The 16,074-nt window shown below is 33.2% G+C and overlaps 1 protein-coding gene across 1 annotated transcript; it reads right to left on the bottom strand.

Annotated features, from left to right (window-relative positions):
• Positions 1-8,400: 8,400 nt before the first annotated feature.
• Positions 8,401-14,022, bottom strand: LOC145003910 (auxin response factor 1). Its single transcript, XM_078962814.1, has 14 exons — positions 13,778-14,022; positions 13,035-13,159; positions 12,788-12,903; positions 12,582-12,677; positions 12,430-12,486; positions 12,188-12,340; positions 12,030-12,114; positions 11,857-11,947; positions 11,606-11,770; positions 11,189-11,384; positions 10,917-11,085; positions 9,903-10,339; positions 9,578-9,768; positions 8,401-8,797 (listed from the first exon to the last, which is right to left on the bottom strand). The coding sequence occupies exons 2-14, from the start codon at positions 13,078-13,080 to the stop codon at positions 8,632-8,634; spliced, it is 1,968 nt and encodes a 655-aa protein (XP_078818940.1). The 5' UTR covers positions 13,081-13,159; positions 13,778-14,022; the 3' UTR covers positions 8,401-8,631.
• Positions 14,023-16,074: the final 2,052 nt, after the last annotated feature.

The raw sequence follows: 16,074 nt of genomic DNA on the forward strand, positions 1-16,074 counted from the left end.
ACCTAGGGACCGAACCTCGGTCTAGGACCGAGAGGTCTCGCTGGGAATGCTTTTCTTCCCGGTTTTCGCGTAGTTTTGCGTTTAAGGCCCGTTTTTAATTATTTTAACGCGGGATTTTCACCTAAAATCATATTTTAACATAATAAACCCTAAATATTCATAATTTAATCATATTTTCATAGAAATCTTTATTTAAATAATAAAAGCAAGTGGGTAAAGTACAAAGAGGTGGAGTGTTGACTTTGCTTTACCTTATGACACAAGCAACCACTCCCACACCCACTCTATGACCAGCCACACCTCTCCACCTTACCTAGGTCACATCAATGTCCTTTCCACTCAATTATCACTCTTTCCCATGTTTTTGAGAGCTGGGCATTCATCCTCTCTCCTCATTTCTCCCATTTTCTATCATTTCACCAAGAAGATCAAACTCTTTCCTCTCTCACTTCCTCTCTCTAGAAATTCGAGATTCAAGGGCTGATCTTGAGTTTTTCCTCCACATTTGGTAAACATAATCCATTCTCCTTATGATTATCTCACTTATTTCCACTCGAATCATGGATATCTTACACAAACTCCATCATATTTGTGTTAGAGCTTCGAATCTTCAAGTGATTCTTCAAGTGTTCTTGGGTTGAACACTTCTCTTCTTCAACACTTATCTACTGAAATCACTCAAGGTGAGTTCATACCCCTACATTTTCATGTTTTCTCAAGTTTTCAGGGGGGGGAATACAAGTTAAAACACCAAGAACATAACTAAAATTTTCTAACAACCTTCATCAGAAAAGTTCAACTCCATTCACGGACTGTTTTGGGCATCTTAAACATTTTTGTTTTCAAAACTGTACAAGGTGCAAATAGTTCAAGTTTTTAGCTTTAAAATGACTACTTGCACATCTCCATACGATGTTTCTACAATTTATGGTGATTTTTACAAAACTGCCTATCATTTCAAACAACAATCCGGACCAGTCTGTGATTTTGGACTTATTCACCCAAGTTGGAGGTCATTAAAAATCGTGATAAAAATTATGAGTAAACTAGACACATTTTTTGAACTCTCCGAATTTACGGATCTATTTTTCGACTTCATATGATTTTTTTATGATTTTTCCAAAACAGTGCAGAATGGCTAAAGTTAGCCAACAACATATAAATATCATAACACTTTGTATTATGTTGAGCAAAGTGTATAATTATAAGTTCTAATTATTGAATTTATTTCTTTGTTAGTTTATCATCATGAACTGAAACTAAATCATTCATAATAAATATTATACATTCATTTTAGAACACGTATAATAAACTATAAAAAAGTATAGTTTAATGGATTCATAACATTTATGCATTTCCATAAAAGAGTTCTTACATATTACAAACGTTTTAGATAAACTATAATAGGTATAGTTTATGATACATCACACAACACACTCGTACAAAAAAGGGTACGTTCATACAGAAAAGATTTATATTCACACACATTTCACGTAAACTTGTTAGCCTATATTGTGAGACATTCTCTCCTCGTACGTCCAAGTGCGGGATATAATTCCTGGTAGTTATAATCAGAATCTCCTGGAGGGAGAACGTGATACTTGTATATAGATCTATATTGGGTTTGACACCTCACACCTTGCTGCTAGCTACAGTGGGACCTGCAGGTCTACGGGTGACAAATGTCATTTCAGTTTTCGCGACGCCTGAGAAACGTCGTGGCAGGTTCACATAGTCATAGTATGATTATAGCGACTCACATAGGGATATAACAATCCATAAAGTTTACGGGACTTTATTTATAAAACCTAAATGGGTTTTATGTCGATTTAAAATCACTTTTTATCTCAATGAGTACAGATATTACTATACACTTTTGGTTTTGGTAGTTATGACTACACATCATTTGAAACCACATTTATACCTTTAAGTATGGTCAATACTTGTTATTTCTCGGTCCTCGAATTTAGGACTACATATACATAAAGTCTTAACAAACATGAGAACATACGGAAATTTTATTTAATTCAAACGCGTCCATGTCCATTTAAACACATAACATTTTCTATTAGTAAGAAAGGTTACTTATACATTTTGGTCTTCGGTCATAAGACTACATTACACAGATTTTAAAGAAAATATTGGATTTTTTGGATACATATTCTAACGCTTTTACAAGGAAACAATTTACTTTTCTAACGAAATCTCTTATGAACTCACCAACCTTTGTGTTGACACTTTTCAAAACTACTTGTATTCTCAGGAATTCAGTGAAAATAGGAAATCAACAACGTTTTGAGGATGGGACGATAAATCGTCAAACAGTTCATTTCGTATCATAATGTAATTGACGTGAATCATGTAAACATGTGCTTTGATGTAACGTTTTCAATTATATTTGTGATGGTTGTATTTACTTTGAGCACTATTATACTCATTGTTGTGATACTCTACATGAAGTCCTCCACCCTCGGACGTTTCCGCCATCCTTGGTTTGGGGGTGTGACATAATCTAACTATTCTCAAAGTTTATGGTCGTTCATAATTGTGGGAGCTATTATGATGAAAGACTAATATAAATTAGATTAGTTGAATCTTATGAGATAAAGTAGGAAATAAGTTGTAACCAAAATTCATAGGTAGTTAACGTAGAATAAGTATTAGACATGACTTGTATCAAGACCGCATCATAGATCTCTATCATGAGTAATGATTGATAAAATGTATTATCTTTGTATCCTTAATATCTGGGATATGTAATGGGACTTGAGTGTAGAGGATGCTATCCTTTGATTTATACAAATGCTAATCTTTAAACATACAATTATAAAGGGTATTATTAGGTTTTGTATGAATGATACAAGATGCTTATATAGTCAATATGGGATTTGTTCCTCATATGTAGTGAGAGCTAGACATCTAACGTGCGTTACCCAAAGTTGAACACCAAATGAGATTGATTTCTATCGTCTCATGTTCAACAATATGCTTGTAACAAAGGATAACTGATATACTTACCATATACATCAATTGTAGCTTTTAGCTTTTAGGAATTGGATCTTGATGAATGACATTCTTCGTCAAGTATTATTAGGGGCAGTGAAATGTTGCTATACGTTCACCACTATCTATATCAATATATTATGAGTCTTATGCAAGTGGAAGATTTAAAGATCTTATGCCAGAGTCATTATAGAATGGTAGTTGCTAATGATAAATAATCACATATGGTCACACCTTATAGCAAGTTACTACTAATTGATTATTTATTAAAGTAATTTGATTATTAATAAATATTATCAACACTTGATTTAATTGGAGAATTATTATTTTATGAAAATAATATTTTTCCAACATATTGGGAATTATTGTTTCTAGGAAATAATAACAAATGACAACAAAAACTAGATATATTCATAAGGTATGAATACCTATGTCATGTACAAATTACAAGGCACTTTGAGTAACCATCTCGTTCTACATGTAACTAGTTAGTTAGGAGCTTGAGTAAATATCACACCAAATCCTCCTCTTGCTTGTAAAAGCCGTAGGTATGTATATGGGTGTAAGAATTGCTTGTTTGACTTATAGCTTACATCCCATGCATTCTTATACAAACCGTACTTGCACTCAATAATGGATGGTCCTTTCTTACAAGTAAGGGAGTATATACAGAAAAGAAATACGCAAAAACTAGCTAGTTTTCGGATCGTATTCTTCTTTTCTTTTGGCTATGAAAACCAAGGGCTTCATGTGTCCCCCCCCCCCCCCCCCCCCCCCCCCGGGATGCTTAGTTCTCCTTAAAGATTATTTGGTATAAGCCTTAGTGGATTACGTACAACTTATACAAGTGAAGACTAGCATGTTTTAGTAGTTGATCCTTGCTTAGTGGATACATTGTGGAGAGCTTCTTCTATAGAGCTTCAAGCCATCTTCATCAACTTCCAATCTCCCATTAGAATCAAATTCTTCAAAGGTCGTAACACTTTTTCCTTCTACGGTTGATTTAATCTTTCAATGTTTTGAAAAATGATCCTTTATGGGTTAAAATGGATTTAATTTTATTCAAATTTTAAAGCTTATGTTGTTTTTTAGCATTTTTGGGAAAACGATTGTGAATAATATCTAGCAACATATTCTATATAAACCACTCAAGAACAAAAGCTTATGTTCCTGTTTTGAGCATTTTCATAACATTTTTATTCTCTATTAAGGCTGCCAGATTCGACATTTTCAAGTCCTCTCTCCATATTCTTCTTCTTCTTCTTCTTCTTCTTGCAATTTGGTGCATGAACTAAGAGGTTATTAGTTTCTTGTCCTTGAGACTTATTTAGTATATGTTTTAAGGCTTAAGAACAACATAATACAAGTGGAGACTAGAATGTTTTAGTGGTTTATTCTTACTTGCTGGATACCTCTAGAGAGCTTCTACCTTGGAGCTTTTGCCACACTTCATCAACTACCATTCTCCTATGTGAATCAAAGTCTTAAAATGTTGTAATACTTTTTTATTTCTATGGTTGATTTAATATTTCCATGATTGCAAAATGTTTCATTGGTAGATTAAAATGATTTAAATTTATTCATAATTTTAAAGTTTTGGTTTCCGTTTTTAGAATTTTCGGGAAAACAATTTTGAATAAAACCCAACAGTTACATAGTATACACAGTAAGAATACTAAGAAGATATTTTCAGTCTCATCCAGTTCAAGTATTAACAAATGAACCAATAAATCAAATACTATTGAAACTTGAGAAATCAGGTAAAATAGTGAAATGGGAAATTGAGATGACAAATCATGAGATAGAATATAGACTAAGGATAAACATCAAATATCAAGCACTAGCTGATTTCATCACAAAATTACATAAGATCGAAAAAAAACATAAAAAATACATAGAAGGACGAGTAGACTCTCTATACATCAAAGAAATGAAACCACAACACTAACGAAGAAGAAAAAATTGGATGGCTCCGATCATCGAATACCTCAAAGATGGCATAGTAATAGATGATGAAGAAGAAGCCATGAAAATAAGAATAAAGGCACCAAAATGTGATCTAATAAAGGAACCATATACAAGTAAGGACATGACTAAGATGTTTAAACAAAAAAAACAAAACGAAGTTGACTCATCATGAAAATATACTAAGGATTAGTCGGGGCCTACATTGGATTTGTTTCTTTTCATTCTATAAGCACACCTCCATACTTCCTTATTAATATCGTATTGATCGTATGGTCTTGAAAGCTTAAGGGAAGACTTTTTCCAAGTATAAAAGGGAGAGATAAGGGCTTTCATTTTGTTGGTTCTTTCCTTCTTGAAACCATCTCTCTCTCTCTCTCATTATATATATATATATATATATATATATATATATATATATATATATATATATATATATATATATATATATTAGTTTATAACCCGTGGGAACCACGGTTATAAAATTAATCAAACTTTTATAGTAAAAACTCAAAATTATTAATAAGTTATTTTAAATAAATTATTAATTTAAGAGATATTTTTATTAGTTATGTGAAATTATAATCATTGATTTAAATAAATATATAAAATTAATTTTTAATATATATTAAATATTTTTTATTTGTGAATTAATGAAAACAATAATTTAAATTTTAAAATTTAAAATAAAATCACATTAATGAGGAGGTCTAATAAATTTAAAATGGAAAACGAATAGATTGACAAGTGGCAACACATTAATTAAAATTTCTAATATGATGACATATGGCAAAAGATTTACTCTTTTATTAGTATATATATATATATATATATATATATATATATATATATATATATATATATATATATATATATATATATATATATATATATATATATATATATATCCCACTCACTCAAATGATATTCTTAAAGTGTTAAGAACATTATAGGAAAGCTTGATACTTGCTTACTCACTTTAAGTTATTACTTAGGTTTTAACTTAAAGCTTAAGAAATCCTTGACTAGCACCATGTCAAACTGATTTATTGTTGGTGTCTCTAGCTACGGAGTTATACTCTACATTCTTCATCAACTTTCTAATTTCCAAAAAGAACCAAAGTCTTCAAAGGTTGTAAACTCTTTCCTTTCTATGGCAGTTTTAATCTTCCCGGGCTTTACAAAATGGCCCTTGGTGGGTAAAATGGTTTTACTTTATTCAAATCTAAAATTACTTTCGTTGCTAATTACGTCGAATTTGTCACTATAATTAGACTATTTTTGAATAAAACCCAATAGATACATGGGTAAAGTCATTGGATGATTATAGGGAGATTCTAAGAGTATTTAAGAAGAACTAAGAGATTGTGTAAGAGTTAATCAGTTTTAAAGAAGATCTTTATGTAAAGATCTACACAAGATACTGACTTAAAAGATCTTACACACACACACAAACACACACACATACACATACACATATACATATATATATATATATATATATATATATATATATATATATATATATATATATATATATAATATATATATATATATATATTAGGTTATGACTTCATTAAGAATGAAGAATGAGTTTTGTTGGAATGAGGTTCAATCAAAACATAAATGCATAGTCTACTACATAATCAGAATACACTGTTACTTCAGAAGTTGTAATCAAATATGATTGGATGAATGACTTCATTGAAAAACTAAGCCCTTCCATTCAAGGATAACCTATAAATATTGTGCGACTTCAAGAGTTGACTTAATCAAGTTAAAAAAACTATGTAACATCAGAACATCAATTAAATTCTCCATGATATTTAACTATACTTAGAGTAAAGTCAAATATAGAAATGATTTGTATTCCTAGAATTCATACGAATTAAATTTAATGAGACCCATTAGACTTATTTGGTGCATGAACTAAGAGGTTATTAGTTGTTTGTCCTTAGACTTATTTGGTATCTGTTTTAAGGCTTAAGAACAACTTAATACAAGTGAAGACTAGAATGTTTTAGTGGTTTACTCTTGCTTGGTGGATACCTCTAGAGAGCTTCTACCTTGAAGCTTTTGCCACACTTCATCAACTACCAATCTCTCTTGAGAATTAAAGTTTTATAAGGTTGTAATACTTTTTTACTTCTATGGTTGATTTAATATTTCCATGATTGCAAAATATTCATTTAGTGGATTAAAATTGTTTAAATTTATTTCCGGTTTTAAAGTTTTCATTTCCGTTTACATAGTATACACAGTACGTAGACTAAGAAGATATGTCCAATCCCATCCGGTGCAAGTATTAACAAATGAACCAATAAATAAAATACTATTGAAAGTTGAGAAATCAGGTAAAATAGTGAAATGTGAAATTGAGATGACAAATCATGAGATAGAATATATACCAAAGAAAAACATCAAAGATCAAGCTCTAGCTTATTTCATCACAAAATTACATAAAATCGAAAGAAAAAAAACAATAAAAAAATACATAGGACGAGTGGACTCTCTATACATCAAAGAAACAAAACCACAACACTAACGAAGGAGAAAAAGTTAGATCTCCGATCATCATATGCCTCAAAGATGGCATAGTAAGAGATGATGAAGAAGAAGCCATGAAAATAAGAATAAAGGCACCAAAATATGATCTAAGGAACCATATTCAAGCAAGGACGTGGCTAATATGTTTAAACAAAAAAAGAAATTTGAATACATGGAAACATATTGAGGATTGTAAGGTTAAGATTCTACCGGCCAACTATGTATAATGATGTCGAGAATGCACAATCTTAAAATGTGAAAAAAGTGTCGACACACACCGGCTGACCCTTTCTAGAAGCACCTAGAAAAATGAAGTTTCTAATTATGAAATTTGATTATTTTACAAAATAGGTAGAAAGAGAACAGTATTGGCAACAATAACGTGAATAACCATGATCAATCTTAAGACATTGACTCACAATCTAAAGAAACTTTACGTATTACACTTTAGACACCAATTGAAATAGAACCATTCCCGCAAGAAACACCTCAATCACAACAAAATACTAGCAAAACTTAGGTAACTAGAAACACAAGGGCTACCAACCTACATGCCATGATACCATCCCAAAACAAAAGTTATTGCAAATGTCGGGAATACGTAACCTCAAAAACCAATGTTTAAGCAAAGCACCAAAACATACCATAATTGTTTAAAAAAGCAACAACGAAAATCACTACATTATAGCATGATACCAACTTCAGTAACCAAGTTATTGAATTAGTAATCATTTTGCCTATTCATCTAAATGGTAGTCATTTTTATGATCGATCCTCCCCAAAGTCAAGAATGCACAACTAATTAATAAACTAAACACTTGTTTGCTCAACAAATCTTCCATTTTCACAAGAGAAAAATGAGCAAAAATTACATAAAAGACAATCTAGACAACATTTGTACTTTATATACAGAAATCAACAGTCCAGCGTATATCAAAAATAATATAAAATACGTTAGAAACTAGTCACACTACTCTATCTCTTTCTTTGTAGGATAGATGTGGGTAAACCCAAAACAACTTATAAAAACTTAACAAGATCAGACCCTCATAAGGTCCCCCGAAAAAAAAAATTGTTTTTTACTCTTAGAATATATATTTTTTTAGAAAAAAAAAATCAGCAACCAGAACCTTCATTTGATGATGAATGTTCTTCAGTGCTATCTTGAGCCGGCTTCCCTTGTATTATTTCATCGTTTTCCGGAAGTTTTATTTTTGGGGAAAGCCTCTTGGCTTCTTCGGTAGTGTATATGAAGATCTTTCTCACCATATTGCAAAACTCACTACACATTTAAAAAAAAAAAACAAAAAAACATCAAATATTCGACTTAAAAGAACAAGTTTTATTGTGTTTGGTGTACATTAATGGATGTCAATAGGACAAGAATAGCAATTTTTTTTACCAACTCTTGATCTCTTGCTTGTGTAAAAGACAAAAATACCCTCCACATCATCCGTCATCGAAAATAACCGTAGAAAGCTTGTCTAGTCCACCTTACATTTTCTACTTTATGTAAATCTTTTTTGTAATTACATTTTTGGTCCCTAAGTATAATTGATTTTTCAATTTTGGTCCCCAAAAGTTTTCTCATCCAACTTTGGTCGTTATTTGAGTAGGTTCTTTTAATGTTTTTGGTCCATTTTCCAAGTAAAATAACCACTTTTGGTCCCTAAACATAGCTGATTTTTGCAATTTTGGCCCCTAAACATTTTCTCTTGCAACATTGATCCTTATTTGAGGTTCTTATAACATTTAGGACGTTGCAAGTAAAATGACTATTTTTTGTCCCTAAGCATAGCTGATTTTTGCAATTTTGGCCCAACAATTATATTCATTTTACTTGGTTACAAAAAAAACCTCATATAAGGACCGATTTTGCACGAAATTTTTTTTTGAGGCCAAAAATGTGATTTACTCTTTTTTTGTATGTTTAGAAAATATGAGAAAACAGAATAAGAAATAAATTGTGAAAAGTTGGGATTAATGGGGAGTGTCAAACTTCCTTGATTCATCCGTTAAGTCGTTCTTTCTGTATTAACTTTGATATATATAACTAACTTACTGCCATGGATCATCTCCAACCATCATGATGTCATCCTCGACATCCGTGTATACAACTTGCCATTTTTTTGGTACTTCACGAAGTTCACCTTCAATTTCAAACATATTTTCCAATTTGCTCAGTAAATCCTCATAACAATTAAACTGTGTCAAATCTACAGCTCTACCAACAGCAATTCCTTGCATATGAACCTGCAAGGATTTATAAATACTACATCATATATATATTACATACAAAATGACAAAAATCACATTCAGTCTTTTTTTTCAAAAACATTAAATACTGAACCAATCACAATTTAAAGTTTGAACAACTGAAAACATACCTTAGTGCAGCTACGGATTTGTCTAGTATGCAAAACACTAGATTTCTCAGGCTCACAGCTTGCTGAAGGAATATCAGATTCTGTATCGAGAGGGCATATTTGTAATTCCTCAGTCATTCCTCTAGACATGCCCATACCAACGGGTGAAGTTTCATCCACAGTTGAGTGTTCAAGCAGCTCGATTCCAAATAGTCTGTAGCCATTACTCTGTCTCTTTTCACCATTTTCTTTATTAGCCACATGTTCAAATGATTCTGTTAGTGGTTCCCTTAAGTTTGACCATTGAATAGAAGTGGTGGAAACAGGTGCCAAAGAACCATTTTCACTGTAACTCAGAGAAATACTGTTCACGTTATTTGATTGGTAAATATCACGCCCACGTTGTGGCTCACAATATTGAAAAGCTGAGTGACGATCAGCAGGTGGTTTCCACATCCCTATTAAGATAAATAAAAAAAATAAATAAAAATCCACTGAGAGAAAAAAATTAGGGACAAATGATTTTGAAAGTCCTGTGTTTTTGTTACACATGACACACCGGGACTGAGACAGCTGTCAAGGGGACAAAAACTACAACTTCTTGTCCCACCTAAAAAAGTAGGACAAGATGGGACAGGGACTCAGCTCTTGGTTTCCTGTATGTGTAAAAGACAAAAACGTCCTTCTCATCCTTATCATTGAAATACCCCTAGAAAGCCTGTCCAATCACATCAGTCCAGTTTAGTCCAGTCCAGGACAGTGTCCTGGACTGGACAAAATGGAGAGGATTGACGTGACTGGATAGGCTTTCTACGCCTATTTCAATGATAAGGATGAGAAGGGCGTTTTTGTCTTTTGCACATACAGGAAACCAAGAGCTGAGTCCCTGTCCCATCTTGTCCTACCTTTTTAGGCAGGACAAGAAGTTGTGGTTTTTGTCCCATTGCACCTGTGTACAATGTATGTCAAACACAGTACAACCTGTTGTGACATGTCATGTCATGTGATGCGTAATAGATGAGTTAAATAAAATACCAAGTGAGGAAAGATCTGGCATGGAAGAAGGTAAGACGGGAGGGCGGGCCCGCTTATTTCTGTGTGGAGGTTGAGGGTTTGATGAATTGTTGGATGCTACAAGTGGTTCCAGTTCCCAAGGTGAGACTCTATCTGGGCGTAATATTGATGAGGGTTCATCCCATTGAACCTGAAGTAGCCGAAAACATTCCACATTTTTTTGAATTTGGGTAGACTTTTCAAAATACATTTTGTAAAAAGAAGAAATGAAAGTAGGATGCAATTCTGAGCACCTTTAGGGATCGCCATTCAGAATCCAGCCATTTTGATGATGCGGTATCTCCAACACCAACTATGGTCCCACTAAACCTTCGTTCAGGAACCTCTTCACCTTCAAATCTCATTTTAAACCTCATTCCAACTGAAAGCTTATGGTTTTGAGCTTCAAGGTACTTGTTAAGGCTCACAATGAACTCTGATCGACTAGTTCTGATCACAAATAGTACCAAATTTAGCAAATTATAAAGATAAATGATCATAATCATGTGTTTGTCAATAATATAAACCACCAATGACAATCAAGATGATTAACAGCAATATTAATTATTTCTGCTGATTGATTTGTCAAACTAAAATATTAATTTTCCAGTCGTTCATAAAGCAGTATAAAGAAATTAGGAATAAACTAAGGCTATTAGATTAATGAATACCTTGGTTTATAAAAAACTGAAAAAAGAGTTCCAGTTGCAATGGCATGAGAGGCAGTAGCAAGAACACCAAGATGCATGCTATGACTTGATATCACAGATGATGGCATATTGTTTAAAAGTCTCATAAGCCTCCTTACTCCAACGCGTAGCTCCCCATTTTCCCCCCTGAGGGCAATTTCGTCATAATGTTGTTAACTTATTGAAAATCATTAACTTAATCACCAATTCAAGTTATTCTTATTACAACTCACCTTAAAAAGATAAAAGCATCACCAGCAACCAACTTTTTTGCACTGACAAACACACTCCATCCAGTAGTCAGCAAGTGACGACGAGGTTGACCTGAAAAAAATATATCCAAAATCAGTCAACAAGTCAACACTATTTATGAGAAAAAGTCACAAAAAGAGTAACAACTAACAACCTCGGAAAATATGACGAAAATGCCATTCGTTGCCATGAAGATCACTAGCAACCAGTTCCTGCCAGGGTGGCTGTTGGGACATGTCCTGATCATAAAACTCAAAAGTTAGTAAGCAGAGAAGAGAAAAACCAACAGAAGGGTAAAATGGTAAATGTTACCAGTGGGGGCAAACAGTCATCTGCATGCCTACGAAGAACAGAGAATCCACCATGAGTGCTTGTATCAGATGCAGTAAGTGTCTTGCAGAATGAGTGGACAGTGCAATTAGGAGGTTCTGGGAGTGGAGGATCTGGGCTTGTTACCTCATTTTGCTGATCCATAAAAGAACATAAAAATAAAATTTGAACTAAAAAAAGAAAAAGAAAAATGGTATTCTTAACATATAATTTAATAAGCTCACATTTGTGTCAGGCAAGAGTGTTATTTGTGCATAAACTTCATCAGTTTCTGGTTCAGCCTGAAAAAATGAATCCATAACTGAATTACTTGAATACCCAAATCGATTATGAGTATTAGTTTCTGGAAAAGACTAAACTACCCTCACTAACTTACCCGAAGGTGAACATTCATCACTTTACATAGTATTTTGGCTGGTAAGTTAAATGATGGGAGTTGCTGGTCTAATCCTTGATGCATGGAAGCCTCAAGCTGTAAGAATAACAAAAATTCTGTGTCACTGCATGTTGTCTTGAATTAAAAAGGAAAGATTCACAAGAAAGGTTGAAAATAAAGTCTTGAAACGAAATTGAATAACAAACCTGTTCCATGTGGCCTTGAGGGAAGTAATAAACACGTTCTCCTTCACGAGGGACATTGACAAGAGGGCCAGCACAGGCATGCCACAATTCTTTGTATATGGCCTCACCAGGAGATCCTGAAAAACATTGAGTATTATATTATATAACAAACATATGTGAATTATTAGATTGATGTGTAGTTACTTGCCAATTCGAATATAATCTATGAGGTGATACCAATTTTTTTGAAAAGATAATCAGTTATAACCTGATTGAGGCCCTCCTGGAAAATGAGTAGCAGCAACATGTGCCATGAGGAAAACAATTTGATTTAGGGAGGAATACTAGATATAACAAAGTGTGAATATTGAAGCACAGTCTTGTATTGAGTATCTGTAACAAACACAAACACAATTTGATTTAGGGAGGAATACTAGTCGGTATGTAATAAAAAAGAGCTCCAGAACATTAATCAAAAAGTACTAGTCTACTACAAGACATATGGGCTGTAAGACACTGGTATTCCACCTACAACATCACCAAGAAAGCACTGAATGTTTCATGGGTGAATCGTATGCTCCTAATTGGACTCGGATAAATCTCTTCACAAAGTGAACCGAATCACAAGTTTTTTGCAGTTCGCAAAAATCCAAAAGCTTGAACATTATCCGAGAAAAAAGCTTATTAAAATGGCAAAGGCATTTAAATTACACTGACAAACTATCATCTAAAGTATCTTCACCTACCCGACTACATCCATCATTTCCATCTACCATACTCCATACGAGGTACACCGAAAAACGTATATCCGTGGATTGCAGATCAAACATAATATCCAGACCAAACAGATCGGACACAACAATGAAATAAATTTGAAGGAACAAAAATCGAAGTTAATTGTATTCAGATTTAAGTCAACAGAATTTCAACAGCTCTAAAAGAATAAAAAAGTTATTATACACGAAACAAACTAGAATCAAAAACAATCAACGGGACATATGAACAACTTACAATGAATGTGACCACAGATTGAAGCAAAAGTAACGGAAAATCAACGAGAATCCACAGCATCCAATATATCCACACCAATCACAATCTAACGATGGCAGAAATTGAGGATCAAAGAAGGAGTTGATAGAAAGATGTGTGTTGTAGTAAATGATTAGGGTTTCGAAGAAAAGAGTAAAGGTGAAAAGGGGAAGATTAAAGATGATGGATTATTGATGGTCTTTGCCTGGTTGAAGCCGACACGACCCCTGCACACACAGTATTTAAAACATCAATAAATAAATTAAATGAATTTCTTTTATTATTACATTTATACAATATGTTTTGTTTGTCGTAAAATAACTCTCTATATAAAAAAACATAATTTATTAGTCTTATCTTTTTTTTTTTTTTTTCTATTTATATTTTTATTCGTATGAAATCATGATAAATATTATATTTAAATAATATTAATTATATTTTAATATATTTATTAATAGGAATTTTTTTATTTATATTTATATGAAATTGTGACAAATAATATATTTAGATAATATTAATTATATTTTAATATATTTATCATCATTTCAAATTGATAGGAAGATAATTAAAAAGAAAAATAAAAAGATAATGCTTACCAAATTAACATGTTGTTTGTTATCTAAGAGTAAGATGTATGCAGTCTTGTCACATATAAAAAGAGATGAATCAAATATCTGTAACCTACAAGAAGAAAATTGTTTGTTTTTTTAATATTTACAAGTTGTTAAAATAAATAGAAATATAAATACACTGATTTTTAAACTTAAAAAGGTTTTTCAAGACTGAAATTTAAATCATTCTAGTTTTACAATTTAAACCACAATAATTTTTTGAATTATTCATTTCGGAGGTGTCACCTCAATTTTGTTCAACAAGTATCTATGAAAGGACCCCCATATATCCATGATGGTCACCTCACTACCTCTCTCCCCTCTCTTCTTCTACTCTCGGCCGAGAGCCACAACACACACACTACTACACCAAATTCTCTCTATTACTCTTAAGAATCAGTCACCTTCTTCCTCCAAAAATCTCAAAACTTTGCTTGGGTTTTAAGAGGATTTTCACAAGAATATCATCAATGCTTGGTAAGTTGTACATATCCAAAGTATATAACTCCTTTCTCTTGATTAGATTACTTCCCTTAAACATTTCTGGTGATCATATTTGTGACAACCCAATATTTTGAAATGATAAAATGTAACGCCAGTCAAATTTAAGCCAAAACTTAACTTTCCTAAAATCATATTTGGGTTAAATAAAGTGGTAGGACTCGTATCAAGGTTTTCGTACATATAAAGAACACTAAAATCCGAGTTATAACGAAGAAGTTATGACCAATCTAAAATTCACGGCGAAAGCCGGCAACGCTGGTAGACGTAAAACGCAAAGTTTCGATACAATAATTTTTAGCCTTAGGTATCTAAACAAAAGTCGTAGATTACGTTAAACCGTGATCATGCATAAAAACAACACCCAAATCTGACTTCATACGAGGAAGTTATGATTTTCCGAAGTTTCTAACCTAGTAGTAGACAGCTAAAAACTCGAAACATAAATCGAGCGATCTTTAGCCGACACAACCTAAACGAAAGTTGGAGAGCCCGAAAATAGGAGTATAACAATAAAAAGTCTGATGCAAACGGACTTCGGATAAAGAAGTTACGGATTTTTAACGAAGTTATCGTGTCCCGACCTATTAATTAAAATATAATTAAAATAAAGTCAAAATTAGCCGACGGAGTCTAAATGAAAGTTGTAAAGTATTTTCTCACCTTCGCGTGGATATAAAGAACGTCAAAAACGGAGCTCGTATGCGAAAGTTACGCATTTTAGAAGTTCTTGGCACGCACTTCAAAGTCTTATCCGAAGGAGTACGCCCTGCGTACCCTCGTACGCCCCGCGTACTCTGATACAAGGTTCCGGATCAGCCACGTCGACTAGAACTTCGCCCGAGGATGCGGTAAGCAGTGATGCAAACGAACGCCTCGCGTACCTTCGGAGTACGCCCCGCGTACGAAGAACGCCCTGCATAAGTCCGAAGTACGCCCTGCGTACCGAGGACTTCCAACTCCTATAAATAGGCTGCGAGGGTGTCGGCTGTTTTCACAAAAATACCTCATTTCTCTCTCATTTTTCGCCTCGTTTTTCGTGCCAACCACATCCCGACTTCCCAGTTTCATATTCAAGCCCCGACGAAAGTCCGAAGCCCCGAGATTCCCGAGAATCTCGTCACTCTCCGGTCGAGGTGCCGCCCGGGAAAATATCGTTTTCTTCAA

The sequence above is a fragment of the Lactuca saligna genome, chromosome 7 (assembly GCF_052625555.1).
Source record: "Lactuca saligna cultivar CGN05327 chromosome 7, ASM5262555v1, whole genome shotgun sequence".
Classification (NCBI taxonomy): domain Eukaryota; kingdom Viridiplantae; phylum Streptophyta; class Magnoliopsida; order Asterales; family Asteraceae; genus Lactuca; species Lactuca saligna.

Coding starts and splice junctions, on each gene's coding strand:
- LOC145003910 (XM_078962814.1), bottom strand. CDS start 13,080: ATGGCACATGTTGCTGCTACTCATTTTCCAGGAGGGCCTCAATCAG. Junction 12,678..12,787: donor CTCAAGGCCACATGGAACAG/GTTTGTTATTCA, acceptor TTATTCTTACAG/CTTGAGGCTTCCATGCATCA. Junction 11,771..11,856: donor GATGCTTTTATCTTTTTAAG/GTGAGTTGTAAT, acceptor AATTGCCCTCAG/GGGGGAAAATGGGGAGCTAC.